Below are 26,350 nucleotides of genomic sequence, written 5' to 3' on the forward strand. Positions count from 1 at the left end.
AGTACTAGTCTTGCATGTACTTGTAGGTCCAATATTCAACTGAGCCTATGAGATGAGTACAAGACACCAAACCAAAAACGATAGGCACAAGCTAGCCACTGAAAGGCCTTGCTACATTTGAAAGCCAGACCGATGGGTTTTATTGACAGAATCTCTCCGGATCGTAATCGAAAAAGGCTGTGGAATCGTTTTTCAGGAAGGCCCATTAAGGATTTGGAATATCATGGAAGGCCCTCGCATACTTCGAAGTACAAGTAATACTATTTTTTGTTACATGTGCTGCTAATCAACATAAATAATACAAGGGGTCGTCGCAAAAGTTTTCTGTCGTCCCTGAAACGAACATCGTTCATTTCGTATTTGGACGCCCCCCCCCCCCCTCCCTCTGAAACGAACGCAGCTTGCTATGCTGGACGACGAAAATCGCATGCATGTAGAAGTCATATGTACAGTGTCGGTCGACTTGCGATTTTGGCTCCCCCCCCTCCCCCCCCCAAATGAATCATGTTCGTTTCAGGGACGATAAAAAACTTTTGCGACTACCCCTAACGATACATCGAACTCCGGCAAGAGTGTATGTACCTGTGCATGTATTTTCATTCAGCTAACCGTTATCAGGTTCGGCCTCACGGTTGCCCTGTGCTACGCAGATGAGTCCACAAAGGACGAAACAGTTCCGTCCACAGATTGGGTACATTGTACATACATGTACCGTAGTACTGTATGTACATTGTGCCTGTAGCTCTTGACCGACCGGCCCTGCTCAGATGCAGTGCGTGCAGCATAATACAAGTAACGGCGTAGGGTGTTTGCTTCGCTGGGTTAAAGCACAAGGGTCACGGGCGTCCGCAAGCGAACGAATCTGACTCACGGCTTTGTGAACAGCTACCACTGTTCCTTGACAATATGCCCTAGTAAAATAATAAGTACTATTACTACAACTACTACTACTACCGTAAAATCCCGCCAGAGCGCCCCTACCTCCTCGACGCTTCAGGTGGGGAGGGGCGGATGGGCGAGTCCTACTTGCCGCATTCACATGATTCAGTGCTACATGAAAAAGTACTCACCCTACGAAAACTGTTCGTGCATCTCGTACACCGACCAAAGCCGGGCAAAGGTCAAGCAAGAGCCACGAGTCGTACAGACCCGTCAAAACTCGGGTTTGTGCGATCCCTGGTCAAGAGGGTACCGGGTGGGCACTGTTGCGTACACTTCGAACGGGGTTGAGCACGCGTCTGCAGTACAGTACGGCATCACAGACTGCGACCGAGATACGAGAAATCACGTCCCTGACAAGCAGGGAGTAGTACAATACCGGTATTGTACTACTCCCTGCTGACAAGAAGTCAGGGAGGGGCGGATAGGAGAGACGGGGCGCTCTGGCGGGATTTTACGGTACTACTACTACTACATGTACTACTACTACTACTACATGTACTACTACTACACTAGTGGCCCAATGCGCAGGTTAATGTTTCTGTTCTCTGATCTATCCACCCCGGTAAATGTATGCTTTTGCTTCCGAATTTCCGGTTAGTTCTATACACTTTGGGTGACTTTTTACTGCTTCCATGTATAAGATACATGAACCTGTACATAGGGGCTAGGCTACTATGTCTTAATAGATCTACTTTGCAGTCTGTGTTTTCTGTGTTTTTCTCTCTTTCGTGGAGGCTTGCTTGTTGTATCCTTGGCTTTCGGCCGTTACTTTATCGCCATCATTATATTGGGCACCATTGCCCGTTTTGTCTGCGATACAAAATAAAATTTCAACAACAACAACAACAGCTACCCATGCACCTTGCTGTACCGGAGAGGATGGGTGATTGGTGGGAGTCCTCCACAGATGCTGTGCATGCTGCCACACTAAGTTGCGGAAACTGTCCTGTTTTCCTGTCCCTGCCCTTTGCAGACACTGCCATGGCCGCAATAGACGCACTCGCAAGTTTATAGATGATTGCGGAGAGGATGCTCTCTGCATCCTCACCATCACGGATTCACCCCATCGCCTAAGGCAATGCCTAAGCCAAGGGGTCGGAGCAACAGCCGCACCATCCGAGGCACCACACCCAGGCATCGCAAGGCGCCACAGCTTTGGCAACGCCATCAGGTCTTCCAGCCAGCCATACAAGTCGTGCGGCAGAAGGAGCACCTGCGGGCATGCAGCAGCCACTAGCGCAGCAGCCACTAGCGCAGCAGCAGAAGCATCTTGCAGCACAGAAGCCGCAGAGCAACAGCAGCACAGAAGCCGCAGGGCAACAGCAGCGCTGCAGATGGTACCCCAGCAGCCGCAGCCCTCATCCCCAGCAGTCCTCGCCCCCAGGAGCCGCAGCCCTCGCCCCCAGCAGCTGCAGCCCTCGCCCCGCAGCAGCCGCAGCCCTCACCCCCAGCAGCCGCAGGGCGAATGTTACCCAGTCGTCATATGACTATGAGTCAGAAGCTTCCTTTCTTTTGTGGAGTCAGGACTCAGAAGCCAGTGTTGTTCTGTGGTGTGCTTTACAGGGCATGATGCGGATCAGGGAGTCGTAAAATACCGGTATTAGGGACCTTTCGCACCACGCGTACGGATACGAAACGAATGCTGATTTGTCACGTGGGTTTGAGGATTCGTCAGAGTCCCTGTGGAGAGCTCGTTTTCACGAATGGAAGCCTCTTCATTTGTGGCACGCTCCGAATCCGTCAGGTACACATTTTTTGCAAGGTACACATGTTTTGCCAGGTACACATTGTTTCCCTTGATTCCATGATCCATGCACGTGTGCGCGAACACACCCGGTAGTACCCGTACGCCAAGCCACCAGCCGTAATCGTAGTTACCATGCACATTTGCATTACTACTTGCGAAACCTGAATCTGTTTTCAATGAAACGATTACGAGTCGAATCAAACTTTCGTTTCGCATTCGATTCGTAGCAAATGTGAAAGGTCCCTATTTACGACTCCCTGATGCGGATCCGCCTCCTACGAAATACCTGGGTAAACCTGCTCGGTTTTGCAACTTTCCTGCATTTTTAACTGAATACAGTAGATTTTACAATTGCGTAATGCCAAACTCATTGGACATCTCTGTACCAGGGAGTCGTAAAATACCGGTATTTTACGACTCCCTGCTCTGTACTGTACTGTACCATGGAGTAGTAAAATACCAATATTTTACTACTCCCTGGTCCCCACTGTCGCGATCTGCGACTGCGAGCACCGCGCTCCATCCAGCCTTGATATGCAGCGTGAAAGGACTCTGGAAAGCTGCAAGCCCAGTGCAGTGTGGCAGCAGCAGCCCAACCAACGGGCGGGTTTGACTTGAGTTGCTGGCTCGACCTGTTTTGGACAGAAGTCGAGCGTCAGGTGGTTCAGTGTTGTCCGACTCGAACTTTACTTGAATGTAGGAACTCCACAGTCAGTGCAAGTGCTACGGAGCTAGCAGGCAGATGGCAAAGGAGTCTTGACCTGTTGCCACTAAAGGATTGGCGTGGCTTTTCTGCTTGCCTTGGTGCTCTAGTTTCGTCGAGAGCCAGTGATTTCCAGTTTATGCAGTAGGACTTGTTAGTTTTGAGTTTTTGGACAACTGCTCAGTCGCCATGCCGGGTGGAAAGAAGAAGAAAAAGGGAAAGAAGGGACCACACGTTGTGCACCAGAAGAAAAGAGTGTTTCGGGCAAGTGAGCCTCTTCTCAGCGTGTTTATGTGGGGAATAAACCACTCAATAAGTGGTTTGAATCATGTTAACGTCCCCTCTCTGCTCCTGCCGGATGATTTTCGTGCCTACACCAAAATTAGAATTGAAAATCACCTCTACAACAAGGATATCTTTCCAGGAAAGTACAAGTTCAAATCGTACTGTCCCCTGGCCTTCCACGATCTGAGGAAGCGCTTTGGAGTGGACGATACGACGTTCATGAACTCTCTGACACTGTATGAGCCCCAGCCAACGGACAGTCCTGGTCGAAGTGGTGCAAAGTTTTATGTGAGCCATGATAACCGTTTCATCATCAAGACCATTCTGAGCGAAGAGGTGGCTCTCTTTCACCAGATCATCGTGCAGTACCACCAGTACGTCGTGGAGAGCGAGGGGAAAACCCTGCTGCCTCAGTACCTGGGCATGTACCGTGTCACGGTGGGCAGCACCGAGACGTACATCCTGGTCATGAGAAGTATTTTCAGTTCAACGCTCTCTGTCCATAGGAAATACGACCTGAAAGGCTCCACGTACACACGCTCAGCTTCCGATAAGGAACGCGCCAAGGATCTGCCAACGCTCAAGGACAATGATTTCACAGGAGATGGCATGAAGCTGACCGTCGGAGCTGCGAACAAGGAGGAGATACTTGGGCTGCTCGAGGCCGACACCAACTTTCTGACTGGCTTGAAGTTGATGGACTACAGTCTACTGGTGGGCATTCACGATGCAGAGCGGGAGCAACAGGAGGCGGTGAAGCGCCATGAAGCTGACGAGGAAGAAGAGGCAGCAGCGACCGGCGGTTCTGGCGAGGAGACCTGCGACGAGGAGTTCTCCGGTGAGGAGCACGGCACCGAGACCGAGCCAGCAGCAGGAGAGCGCGGCGAGCGAGGTGTGGCGTTTGCAGTGCCGCGCGTGTTGCGTGCACCGAACGCCGTCGTCGTTTCGAGCAGCGAGGACGTGAAGCGTGCGGCCACTTTGGATTACTATCCGATCGTGAATCGTCAAATTGATTACTATGCCTTTGCACTGAATCACCTGGAAGCGCGGCCGTCTGTCGTAAGTGGTGATGGTGCTGACGGTGGTGCCGCGTCGTCCATGGTTGCAACGTCGGGCGAGGCCACCAAGGCAGAGGCGTCCGACACAGCAGCTGCGAGCGCCTCCGGCAGCCCCACAGCTGCTGCGGCATCAGCAGCCGCCGCTACATCTGAGGCTGCTGCTGCCACCGCTGGCGCTATCTCCCCTCGTGATCCGGCTAGTCGTACGGATAGCGGCATACGCGGTGGCAAAGTCTACTACCTCGGCCTGATCGACGTTCTCACGCACTACGGTCCACGCAAGATGGCGGCTCACACGGCCAAAACCGTGAAGCATCGCTCCGATGAGATCTCCACCATCAATCCTAAGGCATACGCGCAGCGCTTCGTGGAGTTCTTAGATCGCCATATCCTCTAGTGAGTGCCTGTGGCATCAGCTTTGTGCCGCCGGTAGTTTGTCCGAGTGTGTGTGTGTGTCCATCACCCATTGTGTGTTCCTTTCCCCATGTACCGCTGTCTAATTCCAGCGTCCGTCTGTGTATGCCTTGTTTAGTTTGTCGTACCCGTATGCCATACTTTATTCCTTGTTTGTGCTGTTTGTGGTTTAGTCGTGCCTGCCCGCGCGCAGCTTTCCTTCATGAGTTGCTGCAGTTTTGTTCTCTGTTCTAGGTCTGTCACCTGTCTTTGCCGCGTGTGTTTGCTGCGGCACTTGCACTCGTGTTGCTGTTTTAGGTATGTTTTGCTTGACTTTTTGGCTAGGCGTTTATCGAGCAGTTCTACTAGGTCTCCGTTCTCACTCCCATATCCCTCTTATCCTCCTCTTATTCCTCCCTGCTACTTGTTATACACAATCCATGTTGAATTTGGTTTTATTTAATCGTTTTTGGACCTCCCTGCCCTGTAGCCCGGCTCACGTATGACACTCCCCCCCCCCCCGTGCTCGCAACTTGAGAGTAAACGGCGCTTTAATCAGCGGTACGTCGACTTGTTCACGATATCACCTCTCGTCGCTCGTCCTCTCTCTCCCTTTTACGTTCCCGCCGCTCTGCGTGAGTTGCCCTAGTAACCATGGTGTCTGTGTACTTGCTATAGTTCTCTTCCCCATTACTGCCTCAGACCCACGCTCATCTGCCGTGAGGAATATTCATTCTGCCTCAAAAAAATTCCGCTACGCATACACAGTACTCCGCCACGCGCCATGAAAATTAATGATTTCCACATTTCCTGTTCCCTTTTTATGTTCTGTTTGCCTCGATTTTGGAGGAGGGTGTCCGCGATCATCTAGCAGTGTTTTTGATTTTTCTTTTGGTGCCAACGCTTTCTTTCTGCATTTCGGGAAGAATTCTTATTGCTGATTCTTGTCAACAAGACTTACATGTTGTGCAGTGTGTGGTTGTGATAGTGCGTGCACCCAGTGAAATCCAGGTCACTGGCTAATTCATACAAGAGACTATTGTAGAGAGGAGTGTTGCCAATACATGTAGCAGCCCTTGCTGTGACTCTTGGCTTGTTCAGTACATAGGACCTGGGGGGGGGAGGGGGTCGGAACCGGCCTACGTCTGGCAGGTGCAACCCGAGCAGCACCAGTAATTTAATGTTGTGATTTTGTAGCAATTAAAAAAAATACAGTGTATGGCCTATTGGGGCCAATTTTTAAACAACTCCCGTGGACTCTTCATGGCCGCAACAATGCAGAATACATGTGCCTTTCGGTGCCCCTGATACATGTTTCATAAATTCCGCATCTCTTCTGTTGACTGTTGCTGGCCATGCGCCACTACTCCCAGACAGTAGAGAATCCAACACACAGTTGCTGTACGCTTGCCAACGCGAGTATTACTGGCTCTCACAGACTGTCAGTGCATAGTGCATACACACCTGCCCAGCGTGTATGTGTGTGTGTGTGTGGGGGGGGGGGGGGGGGGGTGAGAGAGACCCGGCCCGTAGCAAAGCGGTGGCACTATCCAAGCACGTGCTTACTGTTAGCACACAACAACACAGATAGCCGCGAGCACATGTACCGAAGTGACGCGCATTTAGGTGCGTGTGCCTATACCCGGGCATAAGCGCACCCTCACAAATAAGCACATGTGCTTATAAGTGAAAATGCAATTCCAACCGCGACACACAGACACCACAAAAACACCATGTTCACATAGTTTAATGTGCAGTGCGGTATTGCAGTATATGCATAATTATCCAAGGCACCGACCGGTACACAAGCAACTCAAGCGCATGCGCCTATGTGTGAGACAAGATGACCCAAAATATAGCAAATAACGCAAAACTCACTCATAAGCGCATGGGCCCTTTATGTGCGTCACTACGGCATACACACGAAGGGCACTACCACACCATGCGGTCGGCACAGAGAGTGCACATCATATTGGTACTAGTACATCGACTTGCAACGTTACTTGTCATGCATGGGATCAAATAAGTCAGAAATGTCAAAGCAAGAAACAGTCAGTGAGGCCAGGTAAGCTGCCAAACTTCAAACGTGGACAGACCAAAGCCAGCATGGCCCCTTCAACGAAAGAAACAGGACAGGTATCAGTAAAAAAAAACTATCTATACAACTGCCAGTAGAGAGCACACAGCAACGTCAATACCAGTGCTTTCATGGAGTCGGAAACAGACTCCAGCGGTACGTTGTTCATGGAAACAGAGAGAAACAAAAACGTACGAGAACACTGGAATCGTGGCAAACCTGGCACACACCACGGTCCGTTGACATCAGCTGCACTAGCATGTACCAAAGGGCCATACACAAAACAATCACATCGGTACCATGTCATGTTTGACAACAACGTACGATGAGCACTAGGGAAGATGAACTGGGCGTAACCTCAAGATCTCTCAGAGTGACGGGCACATAGATGGGTGCAACGAAATCACCTGCACCTACATCACGGAGCGGAGCATTGCTGCAACTTCATCCATGGTAGCGACCAAGCTCACTCACACAGACACACGGGTGCTAGTACCCATAGTACTTCATAATAACCAATGCCAGCAAGTTTCAGGCCGACGGACAACTCCTTGCCTACGTCCACAGTCGGAACAGCTTCTTCTCGTCATCGGAAGAGAACTGAGGCACGAACGGAACGACTGTGACGGAGGCGAACCCCTCCCCAGTACTGGGCATGTGGAAGCGACTCTTGTAGGTGTTGTAGGCCACGTCCGGTATGCGACGATCGACGCCCTTGGAGAGGTTCTGCCGGTAGTAGTTCAAGTGCGCCGCCAGCTCGCGCGGCGTGTCCAGGTAGAAGCACCGCACCTGCTTCTTGGCGTCCGTGGCCACCTTGATGAAGTCGTGGCGTCCGGCCGGTGTCGGATTGGTGTTGTCCACGACGACGCTCTTGCCGTTGGCCAGTGCGTCGCGTGCCGCACGCAAGCACTTCTCCTGCGTGCCAAGTGTGTCGCGGTTTACATGCACGTAGCCGTGCGGCTCCACGAAGTAGCGCCGCGAGAACGTGGACTTGCCCGACGCAGGCATGCCGACCAGAACGACGACTTCGGGTTCCTGTAGAGCACAGACAGACACACAGACACAGACAGACACAGACACACCTAACATTTAAAATACTAAAATAACACCAAATCATCGTACATAATTGCTCCTTGGCAGACTTCCACTTCATATTGCATCCTGATGATGGCTATTTGCCGAAACGTCGATAATGATACAGTGAACTGAGTTGTGTTGGGACAGCAGGGTGTGTGGGAGTTGCACACTCTCGGGGGGGGGGCTCATTGCACTGTATAACCTCGGCTTTAATCACTGCTTCAATATCTTACGATGCCACCTACGATCGAGCTAGCTGCGACACACACTGACGAGACATTTCTCGCCAGGAAAATGCCAATTGTGTTGCTAATCGTGCATTGCACTGCTAAAGTGATATTGTGAATAGTTCTCCGTGTTCTATTCTCGACCAGCTAGCTGTCAATTCAGCCGTCAATTCTACAACTTTCAACAGGCTGAAAAATGGATTCCTGAAGGTTTGTGTTTTTCCGGATCTGTCTAAAATTCAGGCTATCCAGCAAAGCATGGCCTGACGTAGCAACTGAGTGAGAACCGGGACGGACCTACCTTTGGGATATCGATATCCGGCATCGTTTCGGCTGACTCCAGGACTGCAGCAGGGTTTTCAGTACCCCAGGAGAACGGTGCTGCCTTTTCACCGAAGAAGTACTCATCCGGTGTTTTAAATGGCACGCCGATGTTAGCGGCAAACATCCGGTCGGAGCAGGAGAAATCCTTCTTTGCGTCTTTCTTCCATGCTTTCGGCCGGCCCGCAGCATCACCGACATAGATTGAACGTTCCATGTCCACGTCTATGTCATCGTTGCTTTCTTTCACGATGAAATGCCACATGTCGGGACTCGGTTTACGGTAGTTGCTCTCACCGGTCGAAACTAACACCTCCACGGGAATACCCAGCCTGCTGACGATTGTGTCCACTTTCTTTTGAAAATCTTTGGCTGACGTCCTTCCCTTGGCAATTCCTGCTTGATTAGTGAAGAACACAACTCGCGTTCCATCTTGATGCAGTGCGCGCAGCTTTCCAGGAATGTCTGCTCGCAGAAATTTCCAGTCCGAAGGTCCGGTTGGAAACTGCCGTCCGCTCTGGGTAGCAATAACTGTCCAATCTAAATCAAAGCCTGCTATCACCTTTGAGGACTTGGTAGTGGAGTCTTTGCGATATAAAAGAGGGCAAACACCTTTCGTCGCCGTGCCAATAGTACGCCACTCTCCAGTGCCAGCTAAGAGATCATCCTCGGCTAGTTTAGCTTGCTTCGCAGCAGAGGCTTCCGCAGATCGTGAAGAGGTACGCTTCATGGCCGAACAGTGGCGGAAACAGAATAGCAGAAAGTTTGAATCCGAGGCAGCTTTGATTTGTGCAATAAGCACTTCTTTCATTTATATTCACGAACTAACGTTATTGCTTCATCAAGACAAAATGCGGTGGTGAAGGTAGACTTGTTTTCACACGACTAAACATGCTAACTAATTTTCTTTGGCACGTGCGGCCGGCTGTGAACAGAACTGGAAGGACCAGTGCTTCAAGAAACCCGCCCGAACATGTTTTTGCGCTGTCGAAAAGGCACAAATCTTGAGACTTTTCGAACCAGCACTTGACATGCCTGAGCTGACCAGGCTTGACTGACATGATGGTCATGATGCAGAAGAAATTCTGTCCACAAAATAACCCTGGCACTTCCGAACTCGTTCGTCATGAAAGCTTCACCATCAATGCATCGACGTCCATGGCCTCCAAAAGCCAAGCTACATCATGTAAAAGTAAAAAGCCAGGAAACAGAGGAAAGAAGCAGCGATGTATCAAACCAACATTCAAATTTCTTGCATCTTGGGGAAATCCCCGCGGATGAAAAATCAATGGAATGAAAATGAAAAGAAGAATTTTTCGAAAGAAAAGTCACGCTGCAAAAATAGAACTGTTTTTTGAGTGCGAGTAGAGGTTTCGTTCTACACTAATCTTGTAGAAGTGCCAAACGGGCTGTGATTTGTTTGGGTGGAGCTACTGTTCGAGGAGAGAATAGCCAATATGGCGGAGAGTTTTGGTCGTCTTCAAGAAGAGCATGTCAAAGTAAGTGTGAATTGACCTGTGGCGTATGTGTTCTCGATATAAATTCATCGATCTGTTTGAAAATGAGTATAATTTTATCGTGTCTCCCGAACGCCTTATTCGTATATTTTCTCCAGTATTGTTTGAAGCTTGGTAAACATTACTAACGTGTACTTTGATAACCACAATCAATAAGACAAGCTGAATCGACATTTGTGTATACTTTATTCATGTAATGTAAATAGTGGAGACAATGTGCAATAAAACGATGAAAATAGGAAGAAATACAAGTAGTATAGAGAAAAATTAGGATTCGAACAAGTTTTCGTACAACACTCATCAGGAATCGTCGTTGTACTAAAGGACACTGAAACAACATTGAACTATTATAGAAAACCTAAGAGAAATAACACCAAGAACAGCAGCAGTGAAATGTACAAGTGTGAATTTTAACAATGAAAGCGAGAGCAATCATGAACGCATAAAGTATACACAAATGTCGATTCAGCTTGTCTTATTGATTGGGGTTATCAAATTATTGTCTCCTCGCCGTTTGTTTAAGAAGAACTTTGGCGCAGCAGGAGTTGAAGTGCAGTGACATTTTTTCGGGAAATGAAAACCATATTCCGGGGGGGGGGGGGGGGGGGGGAGGGGGGTATTTCGAATGAGATGGTAGAAGAGAGCCAGATTGAGGAAGTGTGAATGCACCATACTTGGTGAAAAGCCACAATGGGCCTCGCCATCTACATCAAAAAAACCCGTGCCAACTTTTTAAAATACACTTCATAGAAGGACATTTTGCGGAACATCAATGGTATTCACTACAGTTGCTGATGACCATAGTCTCCAGTTGAGACTGTGTCGGTGAGACATGTGTGTTTACAGTGTATGACAGTGCACGTTCTATGAGATAGTCTGCAGTATGGAGTGTATGTGTATTCCATGTAGTGACTTTCGGACGGCATGTGACCTGTGAATGCACTGCTTGTGGGTGGCTTGTGTCCAGGGAGGTACATGTATGTATGTCCATGCATGTATGTATGTATGTATGTATGTATGTATGTATGTATGTATGTATGTATAACCCATACCCAGAAGTGGGCATAGGGCCGGCAGCCGTCAAGAGAGAACAAGATCATGAACGAGAGACCTATGTTCAGTTTGATCATGAACGATCTGAGCAAGAGCATGCGCTGAATGGATGAGAAGAGCATATTACGCAAACATCGTGAAATCAAACGTCAACAGTGGGTGCATATGTGTAGCCACAGTGCTCTGCGAACATTTGCCATCGTGAACTCGCTGGTTCTGAGAAATCGCAAAAAAAACTTAGTTACAGTACAGTAAAACCTGTAATGGCGACCACTCGACCATGGCGACCACTCGACCATGGCGACCACTCGACCATGGCGACCACTCGACCATGGCGACCACTCGACCATGGCGACCACATTTCCTGATCACGGACGCATTCACCTTCAAAACACCTCGGATAAGGCGACCACTCGCTCAACGCGACCGACGACCACCCACCCGCGACCGTGTTGCACAGTGCTAGTACATGAAAATGTACGCATTGCATGGTGCACCATGCATGGTAGATCTACACATCAGTGCAGGAAGTGTAGATGTGCATGGTGCATGCACGACACTTGACATGTCTGAGGACCCCAGGCACATGAGTCGTGCCAGAGTAGCATAGGTGTGTGCACTGTGATACACTGGTCAAAATGATGTATCCCATGTGGATATGGTCACGTGACCCACTGAACCTGGATAAGAAGACCACCTGGCCACGGCGACCACTTTTTCTCGTCCTTTGAGTGATCGCCTTAGACAGGTTTCACTGTACATTAGTATTACTACGGTAATTGTTATACCAATGCTGCTGGCAGTCAGACGTTACTTGACTAGCAGCCTTAAAGGGGAAGTTCACCCTAAAATGAAAATTTCACGACCTGTTGCGAAAAATGCACCGATTCCAATGGTGAAAGTCCCAGGTTGATCGGAGCAGCCGTTCCCGAGTTATACACGTTTGAAGTTTGCACTAAGTTTGGTGACATCATAATGACGTCATTCACTTGCCCAGACCAGGCCGGATTTATGACGTCAGAAAGATAAACTTTGTATGGGAGTAGATGGGGAAAAACCAATTTCTTTCTTGTTTCTCTCCAAGAATGAATTTTATACTAGATTTTTTTCTAGTTGGGATACTGGTAGGGTGCCATCAAGAGTACATACCCCCCCCCCCCCCCCCCCCCCCCAGAGTGTGCAACGCCTGATCCAGCTCTGCATAGGGTCTTGGTCGAGCGTAATCGGATCATTGCGTCATAATACCGTACACATCCGAGGGGAACCCGGGGAGTCGCGGGGACTCTCGGATCAAAAACAACGGTGCCTTGCCTCGAGACCGGCCTTGCACTGGTGTGGAGTGTACGCATGACATCAGAAGATCCGATTCCGCTCGACCAAGACCCTATGCAGAGCTGGATCAGGCGTTGCACACTCTTGGGGGTTATGTACTCTTGGTGCCATATGTCCCATACCGAAGTTTGAAAAAGATCCGACTTCTTTGGGGCAATGGAGAGCCAAAATACTGAAGGGTATAACATGTTTTCTTGCTGTTGTATACGCATCATCATCATCATTTCATGATCCCTATTCGTGTTTCCTGTCCTGGCTGCTCTATGCAGGAGATTCAAGACACGCGCGGTAAAATTCAGCAATGGTGAGTCATGCATCTCATCTGCACGTTTTCATGTCTTTATATCCAGTCACAATTGTTGTTTCGTCAGGCTGGGATGAAAAGCCAATGCGCAGATGTGCTTGGTGGAATCAAACCCGAAATACAAAGCTTGCACTCTAGTCTGGACCAGTTCTCACGGCATCAGTATATTTGTACGTGTGTACGTCCAGCAGCATTCGTACCACTTCCATGGTGTCAAGGGCCGTGCTAGTTTAGGGCATCAAATAATGCACTTTGGGTCAGACTGCAATTTTGTTTTGCTTTGTCTCGATTTCTAAATGTCATTGCCTGTGTTTGCGTGCGTGTGTGTGTGTACTTGTTTCTTTCTCACTTTCTGACTTTCAGGCAGAACTTCCTGCAGGACTATGATGCACTGCACGGTCGACTGCAAACACTGCCTGACAGCATCACACATGACGTGATGGTATGTACAATGACTGTGCAATACACTTGTAATATGTACAATGTCATCTTGAAGAGAAATTACACCCTCCTATGGACTTTTCATAGCAATAAGTAGGACCAACTGGGCTGTTAATTTATGGTTTGCTCACTGCTAAAAAAGGGTAAATTGTCATCTCCATTCCCACTGCCAAGAGAATTCACGACGGCCGCTAACTCTCGGAATAACATGCTCACGCATACAGCTACATGTACATGAAAACTGGTTATGAACATTGTTGTGTTTTGTCTTTATTTCCACTTTGTTTGCCTTCATCTATTTTTCGCATTTAATGTGTACATCGTACGCTCACTCTATAAATGAATGCTGACAGCTGATGCCATAGTTGATTCTATTGACTCTAACCCTTCTTTAGCACCATCGCTCAGATGGTTAGAGCATTGTTCATGACAAGCAAGGTCCCAGGTTCAAGTTTTGGTGGGGTTGGCATTTTTTTCGCTTTTCAGGCAGCTCGCTTTCCTGACTGTTAATTGTTGTGCCTGTACCTGGCGATTTTGTCTGCAGTAACTACATTCCTGAAGATGGGCCTTGCCCGAAAATTCGAATAATTTAACATCTCAAACAGTAGTTTGGAGGCGGTGGGAAAACAGTTTCGTAATAAGTATTCGCATGCAACAACGCAAATCCACACAATTCAGTAGACACTTCCTTTCTATCAAACGATTTGCGCCGTTGCATGCGAATACTTATTACGAAACAATTTAATATCTCTTTTTCTTTTAGTGATTGGTGTAGCCCAGAGACCGTTTGGAGAGTGAAGATGTATGGATGTACCTGACGAGTAGTATGTATAAGTGAAGCCAATGCCTTGTTTTGTGTATTATCGATGTGCCCATTTATCTGTGTGCAGGTACCGTTCGGCTCGAAGGCCTTCTTCCACGGTCAGCTGATCCACACTAACGAAGTATTGGTGCTTCTCGGCGACAACTGGTTTGTGGACCGATCGGCTCGTCAAGCCCAGGAGATTATTGATCGGCGGAGAAACCGTGAGTGATGGAACATTCAATAAGCATAGATTACCGTATTTTCGCCGCAATTTTTCGGCAATACTGTCTCAGGCGCTTAGTAGTTTGTGAGCCCTAAAATTTCACCCAATTTGGAAAGAAATCACAAAAACCCTTGATCTGATGTGGTGCTTATTTGAGACGGGCGGTAATAAAAGACCGGCGCTCATTTCCGAAAATACCGTGTGCTCGTTCTCCCCGTTGTGTTTACGTTTGCCCACTACACGTACTATCTACAGTCGCTAACTTTTTTTACATCACCCCTGGAACAAACATCGTTCACTTCACACTCTTAGTGTGTGTGCTTGTGTGTGTGGGGGCGTGCATGTGGGTGTGTGTGTGTGTGCTTGTGTGTGTCCATGCATTTGCAGACTTACAGAGACTAATTAGTGATAATGAGAAGGTTGTGGAAGATCTTCATCAGCGTATGCGAGCTACTGCAGGATTTGCAACCGGAAATGATGAGGTATGCTATGTTGTCCCTTTGAGGATGCTTGTGTGCATTTCATTCGTTAAAAGAAGGCACCTGCTGCCAATAATTGAGCTCACCCGTCCTGCCCATTGACTGGTACTTGACTGGCTCACGACTGCCATCTGGAGCACACGAAAAGCACATAGAACGTTCTACTCCGCAGACCTGCAAGAAAATAAATCGCTGCCGAAATGTCGAAAATTGTGCAGCGCCGAAATTTTGTATGTTTTACTATTTTACAGTGCACCGTTAATGTGGGAAGTCACTGGCCTCAGTTGAGCCTGAGCAAGCGAGTGAAACTTGTGCTCTGGGAGAACTGCATTACAGTCAGACCTCGCTTAACCGCACACATCCGTTTTCCACGAAACTCTCCGGACAGGCGAGGGAACTGGATAAGTGAACACCGGTAATGTTGGATGCATCACGTATGCTGTGAATCTGTAACCAGCTATTTTCTTCCGGATGACGAGGGATCCGGATAAGGGAGGTCTGACTGAATTTTTTAATTTTTTTATTTAGAGAACATCTCCTGGCATCAGTTGAGATGAAGGGTGTGAGCCAACAATGGCAGAATAGATTATACAGAGAGGGAGGATATAGAGAAAAGAGAGGGACTGGATACGAAAAGGCAGATTAGACCGAAGCTTGGATCCAGGAAAGATGGGAGATTTTAACCCTTTCGAGCCTGCACAGTCAAATATCGACGGTATACCGTCGATGGACTAAAACGTTCGTAACTCACTCGAAACTTGACGGATTTCCACGATCGAAATATCTGGGACGAAGCCGAAGAGCTCAGCTTTCTAATGCAACAATCACCGAAGAGCTACGATGTCGCGTTGCAGAGATATCGCGCTCAACAATTCAGTCACGGCAAAAGTCGAACTTTTTCTCAGTGACTGGCCTTGAGTGAGGGATTTCCCCTTGGATGACATGCTGATTCACCCAGGCACGCTTCCTGCACGTGGCCAGCATAAAACAAAACTCAGTGCAAAAAAACTGAGCGTTCCGAAATTTGATCCTATATCCAGCTCTGTGGACTGTTCCAGGCGCCGTGGTGTTGGATATATGACTGCTGTGGTGTTGAATTTGAGCTCTAGTTACTCTGCTCGCGGGGAGCTTTCCAGGAAGCCCAAGATTATGGAAATCTAAAAACGAACACCAAAGTAAGGTAAAGAATATGTCGCAATTGCAGTTGCATACAATTATCAGGATAATTTGGGGCTCCAAAGGGTTAAAGGGTAGATAGACACGGAGGCACGGGGAGAACTACAGTCAATTTTGCGTATAGCGACACTCTGCCGGGTATCAGAAAAGTGTCCTTATTCGCGAAGTGTCGTTATACCCGAAGTCTCATTATATGTGTACTGGTAGAATGGACTTTGCTCTGGGCATGGAAATTCTGTCGTTATACGCGAATTGTCGTTATTAGCGAAGTTGACTGTAATGCACTACGTGTGGCGTTAGACTGTGAAAACCAGTTGTAAAGCATGCGATGCTGGGGGATCTTACCTAGACGGATTTTGTGAATAAGCATGCAGAGATGACGAGGATGTCCAACAGCAAGGGGGGCGTGCATGAGCAAGATTGTACAGGCACTTATAGGAATAAGTACGGTCCTTACCAAACAAAATGGCCAGTACGAGGCGATTGTGGACTTCCAGTGATTGAGTGAATTCAGCCGATAAGCCAGACCACGCAGTATTGCAATAGTCAAAAATCAGGAGGATCTATGCCTTGTAGAACAGTATCATGCACTGGCTTTATTGTTAAAATTGTGCTCTCCTAGCGCAAACATGTGTTTTGCGTTAATTCCTTTTCCGATGAAGGCGGAAGAACGGAGCGAGAATTTCTGCTGGCTTTCCCTCTGCATGCTGGCAATGGCATCCAGGAAAGCCTTTTGAGTTTGCCCCTTCTTCACCGCGGGTTTGAGTGCAGGGTCCGCTTCCGCAGCAGGGGCAGCAGAGGCAGTCGTGTCGTTTTCACCATGGACCTCGCTCAGACGAGCATCTGCTGCGTCCATAACTGACGTTGACCAAGCATCTGCAGCACCCGATATTGTGGAATCCAGATTGGTATCGTCATCACCGGCACGCAAGCGAGGGAAGGGTACAAACATGGATGTGCATACAGGTTTTTCAACCAGCCCGACAAGGTGTTGAGAACGGAGGGAGAATTTCTGCTGGCCTTCCCTCTGCATGCTGGCAATGGAATCCAGGAAAGCCTTTTGTGTTTGCCCCTTCGTCACTGCTGGTTTAAGTGCAGGGTCCGCTTCCGCAGCAGGGGCAGCAGAGGCAGTCGTGTCGTCTTCATCATGGACCTCGCTGAGAAGAGCATCTGCTGCGTCCATAACTGACGGCGACCAAGCATCTGCAGCACCCGATATTGTGGAATCCAGATTGGTATCGTCATCACCGGCACTCAAGCGAGGGAAGGGCACAAACATGGATGTGCGTACAGGTTTTTCAACCAGCCCGACAAGGTGTTGAGAACAGAGGGAGAATTTCTGCTGGCCTTCCCTCTGTATGCTGGCAATGGAATCCAGGAAAGCCTTTTGTGTTTGCCCCTTCGTCACTGCTGGTTTAAGTGCAGGGTCCGCTTCCGCAGCAGGGGCAGCAGAGGCAGCCGTGTCATCTTCATCATCATGGACCTCGCTGAGAAGAGCATCTGCTGCGTCCATAACCGACGGTGACCAAGCATCTGCAGCATGCACCCGATATTGTGGAATCCAGATTGGTATCGTCATCACCGGCACTCAAGCGAGGGAAGGGTACAAACATGGATGTGCATACAGGTTTTTCAACCAGCCCGACAAGGTGTTGAGAACGGAGGGAGAATTTCTGCTGGCCTTCCCTCTGCATGCTGGCAATGGAATCCAGGAAAGCCTTTTGTGTTTGCCCCTTCGTCACTGCTGGTTTAAGTGCAGGGTCCGCTTCCGCAGCAGGGGCAGCAGAGGCAGTCGTGTCGTCTTCATCATGGACCTCGCTCAGACAAGCATCTGCTGCGTCCATAACTGACGGCGACCAAGCATCTGCAGCACCCGATATTGTGGAATCCAGATTGGTATCGTCACCACCGGCACTCAAGCGAGGGAAGGGTACAAACATGGATGTGCATACAGGTTTTTCAACCAGCCCGACAAGGTGTTGAGGGGCACGCCGATCTCTTCAGCCACCTTTATCTTGGATTTGCCGTCGTCCACCATTTGCAGAGCCTTGAACTTTTCTTCGTGCGTTTTCAAAACGTACTTGGATGAAGCTCTCTTGGACGGCATCGTCGAGGCTGGAAGTAACCAAACAAAGCGAGTTTCCGCTGCCGGCAACGGAACGAGGTGAGGAGACCGAACTTCGAATTACCGGTGAATTTATACCCACTCACTTCGAAATAAGCGCTCCAAGGGCACAGTAAATGTACTATGAACTGACCTTCCGTACGACAGAGAACTTCGAACTTTTCCCCTGGCTCTTGGCAGCCACTACTACAGGCTCCAGTTGAGTTATGACCCACTCATGCTGGCCTTTTTTGGACATCATCTTCTTCTCAGAAAACGCCTCGCTCTTCCGCCATGTTCGGAGCAGAGCAGCCTCAGCCTCGTAGGTCCACGGACTCATCTCGAACGTGTCAAAAAGAAAAGAAGAAAAAACAACAATAAAAACAAGCCTTGGAGACGATCGTGCGAATGCCGAATGACTGCTCGGCTGCCTTGAAAGTAATGGTGAACGAATATCTGAACCCCGTAGGCTAGCGGAATATTCTTTGGCACGGATGACATTACACGCCCTCCTCTCACTGGCAGCTCTCAGTCATGTTTTTGGATATTGTTGGTATTTTTAGGCATGACAAACGGTAGTGCCACATGAAATGTACCGCTACATAATGCTACTTCGAAGCCCATGCATATTATGTACAATGGTGTCAGTCCAGTATGCCTGCATGCTGTACAAAGCCACAGGGCAAGCTGTGTGCACTGTACTGCACTGTGTTCGGCGTGCATGCACCTGCACACACTTCATTCGAAGTGACGTAACGTATTTTAAATAAAGAGGCGATGAGGAGACAGAAACTTCGAAAAAGGATAAGGGAAATGTGAACACCGTCATTCGCTGACACGTTTTCTGTCTCCTCGTCGCCTCTTTTAAACAATATGATGGCGTTTCACTCACGGGTAGGGTAGATTGCCAAGGCCATCGGATACACCTGGTGGTATTTTCAGCGTGTTGGCTGATATTTCCCTGGTAACAATGCACACTAAGATGTGTTTATGTCCTCTCTTCCCCTTGCCTCCTTGCCCCGTCCCCCTAGAGCGATATTCAGGAGATCCGAGAAGAGCTAGATGAGCAGGATGACGAGCCAGCAATAGATGACCGGTCATCTTCTGCGTCTTCCACGGCTCGTGATCAGCCAGATAGTTCTCTGGACAGTGACGCAGGTTAGTTGCTGGCATTGTGAGCTGTGTGAGCTGTGTGCGCACGCGTGCGTGCGTACATATGTGTGTGTGTGTGTGTGTGTGTGTGTGTGTGTGTGTTTGTGTGTGTGTGTGTGTGTGTGTGTGTGTGCATATGTGTGCATATGTGTGCATATGTGTGCATATGTGTGTATGTGTGTATGTAACATGTTATCCGTAGTTTGTGTCCAACACTAACAGTTATCAGCGAGATGTTGTAAGATGTTGTGTAGTCAGAAGGTGCAACAGCTAGCATAATACTGACTGATGTGATACTGACATTCAACCACCTGATGACGACCAGTCTGTTAGTGTTGGACACAAACTACGGATAAGATGTACCGTAATAATGCACATAATATATTAAGCACATGCGCTTATAAGTGAATTTTTGCTACGAATCCAATTTTCAACAATGAAATTTTTTCACCTAAATGCGCATGCGAGATCAGAGTTCGTTTGCCAGAGTCTTTGTGTTTGACTAGGTCTTGTAGTGTCAGTTTCATGGCTCCTGTATGCTGTTTGCAGACTTTTATCCGTGATTGTGTCAACGTGATACTTTTGGTAGTGCTTCGCCTATAAGAGCATGCGCTTATGAGTGAGAGTGAGCTTATATCCCATACAGGCACATGCGCCTATAATGTGCGTTACTACGGTAACATCTTGGTCCTTTTAATGTTAATCCTTGCCTCTCCATCCGAGTCTAATTGTGCCTGTGTCTGTATATGCTGATGATGTGCGCCTGTGTCTGTATATATTCCGCTGCAGGTCCACGGCGCACACATCGTGTCGCTCACACTCCCAAAACGGTGAACGGACGCGTCGCGCATCCGCCTCGACGCGTCTTCCCCTCCCAGTCGGTATCGTCCGCATCGCCGTCATCCTCGACGTCTTCCAGCAGCTCAGCAACACGCAACGGGAAAACACCGGCCGCCACTTCTTCTCCTGGTCAGAAGCCTTCGTTTGAAGAGCTCCTGTCGCGCCTGGAAGAAGCGGAAAAAAGCAACGCCATACCCGCATCCAAACAAAGTAGGTGTTGCGATGTTGGTGTGTTTATACCTGTGACAGTACTAGCGCAGCAATAGACACCCTTAGCAAACAACGGTAACGCTATTTTTTACGGTACTCGTACCTTGATCACCCAAATAGCGTTGAAGCTGCAGCGTAAAAACGTTATGGGGGCTGATTTATCGTTGTGACCAACGGTACGTGTTTTGGCCAAATATTGCAAAGTCCGTACGCATTTCACCTTGTATCGCGAGAAATCAAAGCTTTTCTCGTGGCAACAGCGTACTAAAAATAGCGTGCATCTTGCTAAAGGTCGAACCCAAATCACGGTATTTTCCCCCTTACGATAATACCGTTACAACATAACGTTTTTTGCTAAGGGTGTCTAATAACAAAATTGCAGCACTCCAGTCAGCACAATGTATGCCAAATAGCAGTCGATCAATTTCAGGCGCTGAGACGTATGTTCACGCGACCAAGCAACTCTGGTGTTCCCGTATTCACTACATTATAATTATATCCGTATCCATACATTCTCACAGCACCTTCCAAGATTCACTACGGTGTAGTTTGCGAATTAACTTCAAAATCTATGTGTTCTCACCAGCCTCTTCTTCACTGTGTAGTTCCAATTGACCCATTGCGCATTGCCAAATATGGAATGTATGAGTAATGCTTATGAGGTCAGGACTGCACTGCTCAACTCCCCAGCTAGACGACCATGCCCACTGCCCAGGTGGCTGTGAAGGGTGTTTTTGGTACAGATTACGTCATTGCGCAATAATTGAATTTATGTCAGTGCGCATGACTTGCTCTGCTGACTAATGTCTTGTGTTCACTCCCATGTGCTGTAGTTCCAATGGGCACAGACTCAACGCAACGTGTTAAGTTCCAGCACTCTGCACCACCGTCGGCCAAGGATCAGGTAAGGCAATAGGGGCGAGCGATGTTCACCACGTGTCCAGCATTCGCCCGCTCTGTGCCGGCTTGTGTGTGTGTGTGTGGGTATGTGTGTGTGGGTATGTGTGTGTGTGTGTGTGTGTGTGTGTGTGTGTGTGTGTGTGTGTGTGTGTGTGTGTGTGTGTGTGTGTGTGTGTGTGTGTGTGTGTGTGTGTGTGTGTGTGTGTGTGTGTGTGTGTGTGTGTGTGTGTGTGTGTGTGTGTGTGTGTGTGTGTGTGTGTGTGTGTGTGTGTGTGTGTGTGTGTGTGTGTGTGTGTGTGTGTGTGTGTGTGTGTGTGTGTGTGTGTGTGTGTGTGTGTGTGTGTGTGTGTGTGTGTGTGTGTGTGTGTGTGTGTGTGTGTGTGTGTGTGTGTGTGTGTGTGTGTGTGTGTGTGTGTGTGTGTGTGTGCGTTTGTGTGTGTGTGTGTGTTTGTGTTTTTTGATCATATTTACTGCTTGTGTGTCTGTGTGTGTAGAATGGAGGTGTGATAGCTGGAATCGGATCACCTGCTGACATCTATGCACAGTTCATGGATGAGCAGAAGCATCGGCACCAGAGCGGGCAACCGTCAACGCTGGATCAAGTGCAAGACGACGACAGTGTGGTACTCGATGGCTCGGCAGGCTTGGCGGCTCTGTCTCGGATGAAGCTTCGCGACGCCGATGATGACGATGATGATGACGATCCCAGTGACGCTAACGGCAATGTCATTGATGGAGACGAAGAGAATGCGGCGCGTTCGATTGATTTATCGCGGACACCGGAACGGTCCTCCTTGAAGAAGAAGAAGAACAAAGCGCCACGCGACGCCCGGGTGCGCTTCAACGAAGAACCGCAAGTGAAGGAGTTCTGCAAGTCCGACTCGGCTGGACCAGCGGTAAGCCTGGGTCACTCGCTCGTCCTTTTACCTCTTTACTGTAAACTGCCTAATGTTTACGACGTATTAATGTTTGCTAATTTTGCGAGATTAGCGTCACGCAAATGCTAACCATCGTGAAATCAAACTTCAACAGTGGGTGTATATGTGTGGCCACAGTGCTCCACGAACATTTGCCATCGTAAACTTGCTGGTTCTGAGAGATCGCACAAATTTAGTGACGCAAATATTGGGCGGTTTAAGGTACTTGGCACTTGCTATCTAGCCCATGCCCGCGTATCCACACGCGCGTGTGTGTGCGTGCACACACCCACTCTCACACACACACACACACACACGCACAGTTGTACTTGTACTTGCTCACTGCCATGACTGGTCACTCGAGTCTCCCCCGAAGAGGGGAGAAAGACACAAAAGGAATCTTGGAAATATTACTCAATAGGCTATTGAACCGTCCAACGGCCGACATCCCCTGAAATCCCCAAACTCTGGTTGAACTTGGAAAGGATTTACCTCAGTAAGGAGGCAAGGACAAGGTGTGGAAAGGGGATTGACGGCATCAGGGTATCCGGTCACGGGATCCAACTGCATTCACCCCTGCCCCCAGTGAAGGACAGGTAATACTTGCTACTACTAGTGTGGGTGGCTAAATCAGAGAGGATCTGATAACGGCTTCTCTAGCACCATTGATAAACACAAGAGTTTATCTAGCCAGAAGCAGTCCATGGTTAACAGGTATGTTTACTTCAAATAGAAAGCATATGAACCCTGAAACCAACAAAGGTGGCAGGTACAACATCACACCTTCAAGCAGCCGACACTATCTGGCATGAGTGTACCCACCAACCGAACAACTAGCTGGTGCGTACACACGCACATGTACACCATTTTAAGCAGTGATGTTAAGTGATGGTGTGTACTGCTGCTAGTGCATGCTTGCAAACAGCTTAGTCAAACAGTTTAGTGGTTCTCAGGTATTCAGGACCAGGAGCCACTCTGGCTATGTACGCCACCTCAGCCAGCTGGTGTCTAAACAAGTTGTACCGTCATGGCTTGAGCATTATAGTTCACCTTGTCTTGGCACTGACCATGAAATCTGTGCATTCTGAAATTGACCGTCATTCTGTGTTGTTGATGTTGTTGGTACTGCTGCTGCTGCTGCTGCTGCTGCTGCTGCTGCTGCTGCTGCTGCTGCTGCTGCTGCTGCTGCTGCTGCTGCTGCTGCTGCTGCTATTGTGATTGTTTCTATTGCTGGGTCTCATGATCAGGATCCGGTGGCAATCTCGGAGGTGGGTAATGTCGTGGGCAGTGTCATGGAGCGCAAGACACCACAGTGTCATCCCCCAGTGGGCCGTCTGTCGATAGATATGGCCATTGCATCGGCCAAGGTCTGCCCTCCTCTGCCAACGGTAAGAGAGCGGGAGGGAAGGAGAGAGGGAGAGAGAGAGAGGGAGAGAGAGAGAGAGAGAGAGAGAGAGAGAGAGAGAGAGAGAGAGAGAGAGAGAGAGAGAGAGAGAGAGAGAGAGAGAGAGAGAGAGAGAGAGAGAGAGAGAGAGGGAGAGAGAGAGAGAGAGAGAGAGAGAGAGAGAGAGAGAGAGAGAGAGAGAGAGAGAGAGAGAGAGAGAGAGAGAGAGAGAGAGAGAGAGAGAGAGAGAGAGAGAGAGGGAGAGAGAGAGAGAGAGAGAGAGGACCTGGAGGATGAATCTGTTTTGTACAGTGTGTATGTACCGTAGTGTCCTGATTGTGCGTATGTTTGTGTGTGTGTGTATCGTTATGCCCTGTTACCTGCAGTCCCCGCCGCCACCAGACCTTGACACCACGGTGCCTGCATCGGCACCACCACCATCATCATCCACACGTCCAAAGTCCAAGTTCCGAGCAGCTCGCCAAGCCAGCATGTAATCACTACTGCGATAGTAATGAACAACGGTGATGCTTGAGTACCACCCATACTGCCTGTGCTGCTGCTAGTGTTGATTTGCACTACAGCATAGCATGCTGATAGACTACTTCTACCTGTGACCATGGTGGTGTACAGTATGTTACCAGTAGGGAGTAGTGAAACACCGGCATTTTACTACTCCTCAGTTACCAGCACTGGGTCGATGCCTGGATGTTCGCGTACAGTATGTTATCAGCACTGTGACCCTGCGTGGATGCTAGCGTGGGCCTGTGCGCTGGCACTCAGTTTGGTCTCTACCCGGCACTGCACTCAGCCAGCCAGTCGTCTGCTGCCCAGCCGAAGGAAGCGGCCCTCCGTTCAGCCTGGCATGTTACTGATGTAGGTGCACCCATACATGTACATCACATTGTACACGATTGTCCAGCGTGTAACATTCCGTGTGCATGCATAAGCAGAGTCCCGCACTGTGTGTGCACAGGTATGTCAGGGAGTTGCAGGGTCTATACTTCTCCCTGATGAATGTGTACTAGCAGCAGCAGCCACCACAGTGTTGTCTGCTTCTGGTCACAAGCGACTGGCTGCTGTGGGGCTGACGGAGCAGCTTCAAAGCCGGTCGTAAACTGTGTTTAGTCTGCTGCCGGCTGTCCAACTCTAAATATTATACCAAACACTAGATTCTGGTGTTTCAAAGCCACTTTATCAAACACTACATTCTAGTGTTTCACAGCCACTTTGTGCACTTATGCAACTACATGTATACAACAATACATCATGTAGTGAACTATAACTGCACAGGGTTTCTATTTTCTATGAGTAGTGAACTTTCTACACTATGCACCAGTTTGAACCTTTTTTCAGTCACCATGGTTTCTTGCGTCTACCTTATTTAATAGCTCGGCCTTTCTTTTCTCGGGCACACCAGTGGAAGGCTGTATTTACTTGTAGTACCCACTGACACACAGCTCAACACAAGCGTATAGCCTCCGGTGGTAACGCCGATGTGCACACTTTTACTTTACTTGCCCACAGCTTCTACAGACCTGCCTCTACTCATTACTTCAATGTGTTTGTGCTACTGCATGCTTGGGTGGTTGCTTGCCCTCTACATGTAGCGGCAAACATGGGCATGCTATGTGCAGTGTTGCCTACTAGGGTGTCGTAGCCAAACTATATTGTAGGTAGGTGACACGGCACAGAAACTACAGTAGTTTGGGTACGACTCCCCTGGTGCTGCCCAATGAAATCCAGTTGCGTCACTCATGTGCGCGCCGGTCGTTGCGCAGCCATAGACCTGCGGACACTGGGCTGGGAAATGTTGCAAGGCGTAAACTTGAGTGCCGCGACTGGATTTCATTGAGCAAGACTGCTGTAGTATGTTCCTGGCGGTGTGTTCCACACGTCGGCATATAAAAAATAAGAGATTCCACTGAAGCCATATCGGTTGTTAGCAGAAGGCAGAACAAGATTAGCAGAGACTTGGCTACTGGTAATGGCTGTGGTGTGGGCACCATTTAAAAGGCATCCCCGGTTGTTCGAGGGTGAAGCGGTGGGTCTTGTTGGCATGAATAGGTTCACGGTATAGCTGGACAGGACAGTTCAGTGTCAACGTCTGACAGATTTGTGATAATACTGCTTATTGTATGTGTTTGCATGGTCATTGTGGTCACTGCCTGACTGGACAGTATGGGTCAGCTGGTTGGCTGTATCGGGAAAAGTCAATACTACTGTACGTTTTGTAGTAGGTTGCATGACTGTCTGAGGTGACGTTGACGTGCCGGACCGAGCCTCTTATCTCTGCAGTTGCTGATGCCTTTTTTGTATTGATGCAGTAGTGGCAGTTGTCATTCTCAGTTTCTCAGTCATCACCAGGGAGTCGTCAAATACGACTTGACGACTCCCTGGTCATCACCCTCCTCTGTATTTTTTAGTGCTCCCTGCCTCACATGCACAAGTCACATGCATGATCCACGCCACTCCCGGGTTCACATCCAGGGAGACAGAGCCCGGGTTGTTGAAGTACGTCACGTCCCGGCGCCGGCCCTACCGCGTGTATGACGTCAACGGACTCTCGACCTCGACCTCAAACGAGTGAAAGCAGAAAGTAGGCTCGTGATATGAGACCCACGTCAGGATTATGTCAGATCAGTCAGTGCAATGAGTTGAGTGCATTCAACAAACTCTTTCA

The 26,350-nt window shown here is 48.9% G+C and overlaps 3 protein-coding genes across 3 annotated transcripts; 2 read left to right on the plus strand and 1 right to left on the minus strand.

Annotated features, from left to right (window-relative positions):
- Positions 1-3,301: 3,301 nt before the first annotated feature.
- On the plus strand, positions 3,302-6,088 carry LOC135809521 (phosphatidylinositol 5-phosphate 4-kinase type-2 alpha-like). The gene has a single exon (XM_065322885.1). It carries the CDS (start codon positions 3,582-3,584, stop codon positions 5,130-5,132), a length of 1,551 nt encoding a protein of 516 aa, XP_065178957.1. The 5' UTR covers positions 3,302-3,581; the 3' UTR covers positions 5,133-6,088.
- Positions 6,089-6,868: 780 nt separating this feature from the next.
- Positions 6,869-9,692, minus strand: LOC135809532 (uncharacterized protein F21D5.5-like). The gene is made up of 2 exons (XM_065322896.1): positions 8,811-9,692; positions 6,869-8,240 (listed from the first exon to the last, which is right to left on the minus strand). Exons 1-2 carry the CDS (start codon positions 9,639-9,641, stop codon positions 7,761-7,763), a joined length of 1,311 nt encoding a protein of 436 aa, XP_065178968.1. The 5' UTR covers positions 9,642-9,692; the 3' UTR covers positions 6,869-7,760.
- A 513-nt stretch (positions 9,693-10,205) lies between these two features.
- LOC135809543 (unconventional prefoldin RPB5 interactor-like) lies at positions 10,206-25,214 on the plus strand. The gene is made up of 11 exons (XM_065322909.1): positions 10,206-10,329; positions 13,002-13,036; positions 13,400-13,478; positions 14,368-14,503; positions 14,893-14,987; positions 19,296-19,422; positions 20,206-20,466; positions 21,300-21,370; positions 21,861-22,262; positions 23,531-23,671; positions 24,054-25,214. The coding sequence occupies exons 1-11, from the start codon at positions 10,288-10,290 to the stop codon at positions 24,162-24,164; spliced, it is 1,500 nt and encodes a 499-aa protein (XP_065178981.1). The 5' UTR covers positions 10,206-10,287; the 3' UTR covers positions 24,165-25,214.
- Positions 25,215-26,350: the final 1,136 nt, after the last annotated feature.

This window comes from Sycon ciliatum, chromosome 1, assembly GCF_964019385.1.
Source record: "Sycon ciliatum chromosome 1, ocSycCili1.1, whole genome shotgun sequence".
Lineage (NCBI taxonomy): Eukaryota > Metazoa > Porifera > Calcarea > Leucosolenida > Sycettidae > Sycon > Sycon ciliatum.

What these genes read in the sequence shown, in the direction of transcription:
- LOC135809521 (XM_065322885.1), top strand. Translation starts at nt 3,582, where the DNA reads ATGCCGGGTGGAAAGAAGAAGAAAAAGGGAAAGAAGGGACCACACGTT.
- LOC135809532 (XM_065322896.1), bottom strand. Translation starts at nt 9,641, where the DNA reads ATGAAAGAAGTGCTTATTGCACAAATCAAAGCTGCCTCGGATTCAAAC. An exon ending in CGGATATCGATATCCCAAAG is followed by an intron (nt 8,241 to 8,810) that starts GTAGGTCCGTCC and finishes TGTGCTCTACAG; the next exon opens with GAACCCGAAGTCGTCGTTCT.
- LOC135809543 (XM_065322909.1), top strand. Translation starts at nt 10,288, where the DNA reads ATGGCGGAGAGTTTTGGTCGTCTTCAAGAAGAGCATGTCAAA. An exon ending in GCATCACACATGACGTGATG is followed by an intron (nt 13,479 to 14,367) that starts GTATGTACAATG and finishes ATCTGTGTGCAG; the next exon opens with GTACCGTTCGGCTCGAAGGC. An exon ending in CATACCCGCATCCAAACAAA is followed by an intron (nt 20,467 to 21,299) that starts GTAGGTGTTGCG and finishes CATGTGCTGTAG; the next exon opens with TTCCAATGGGCACAGACTCA.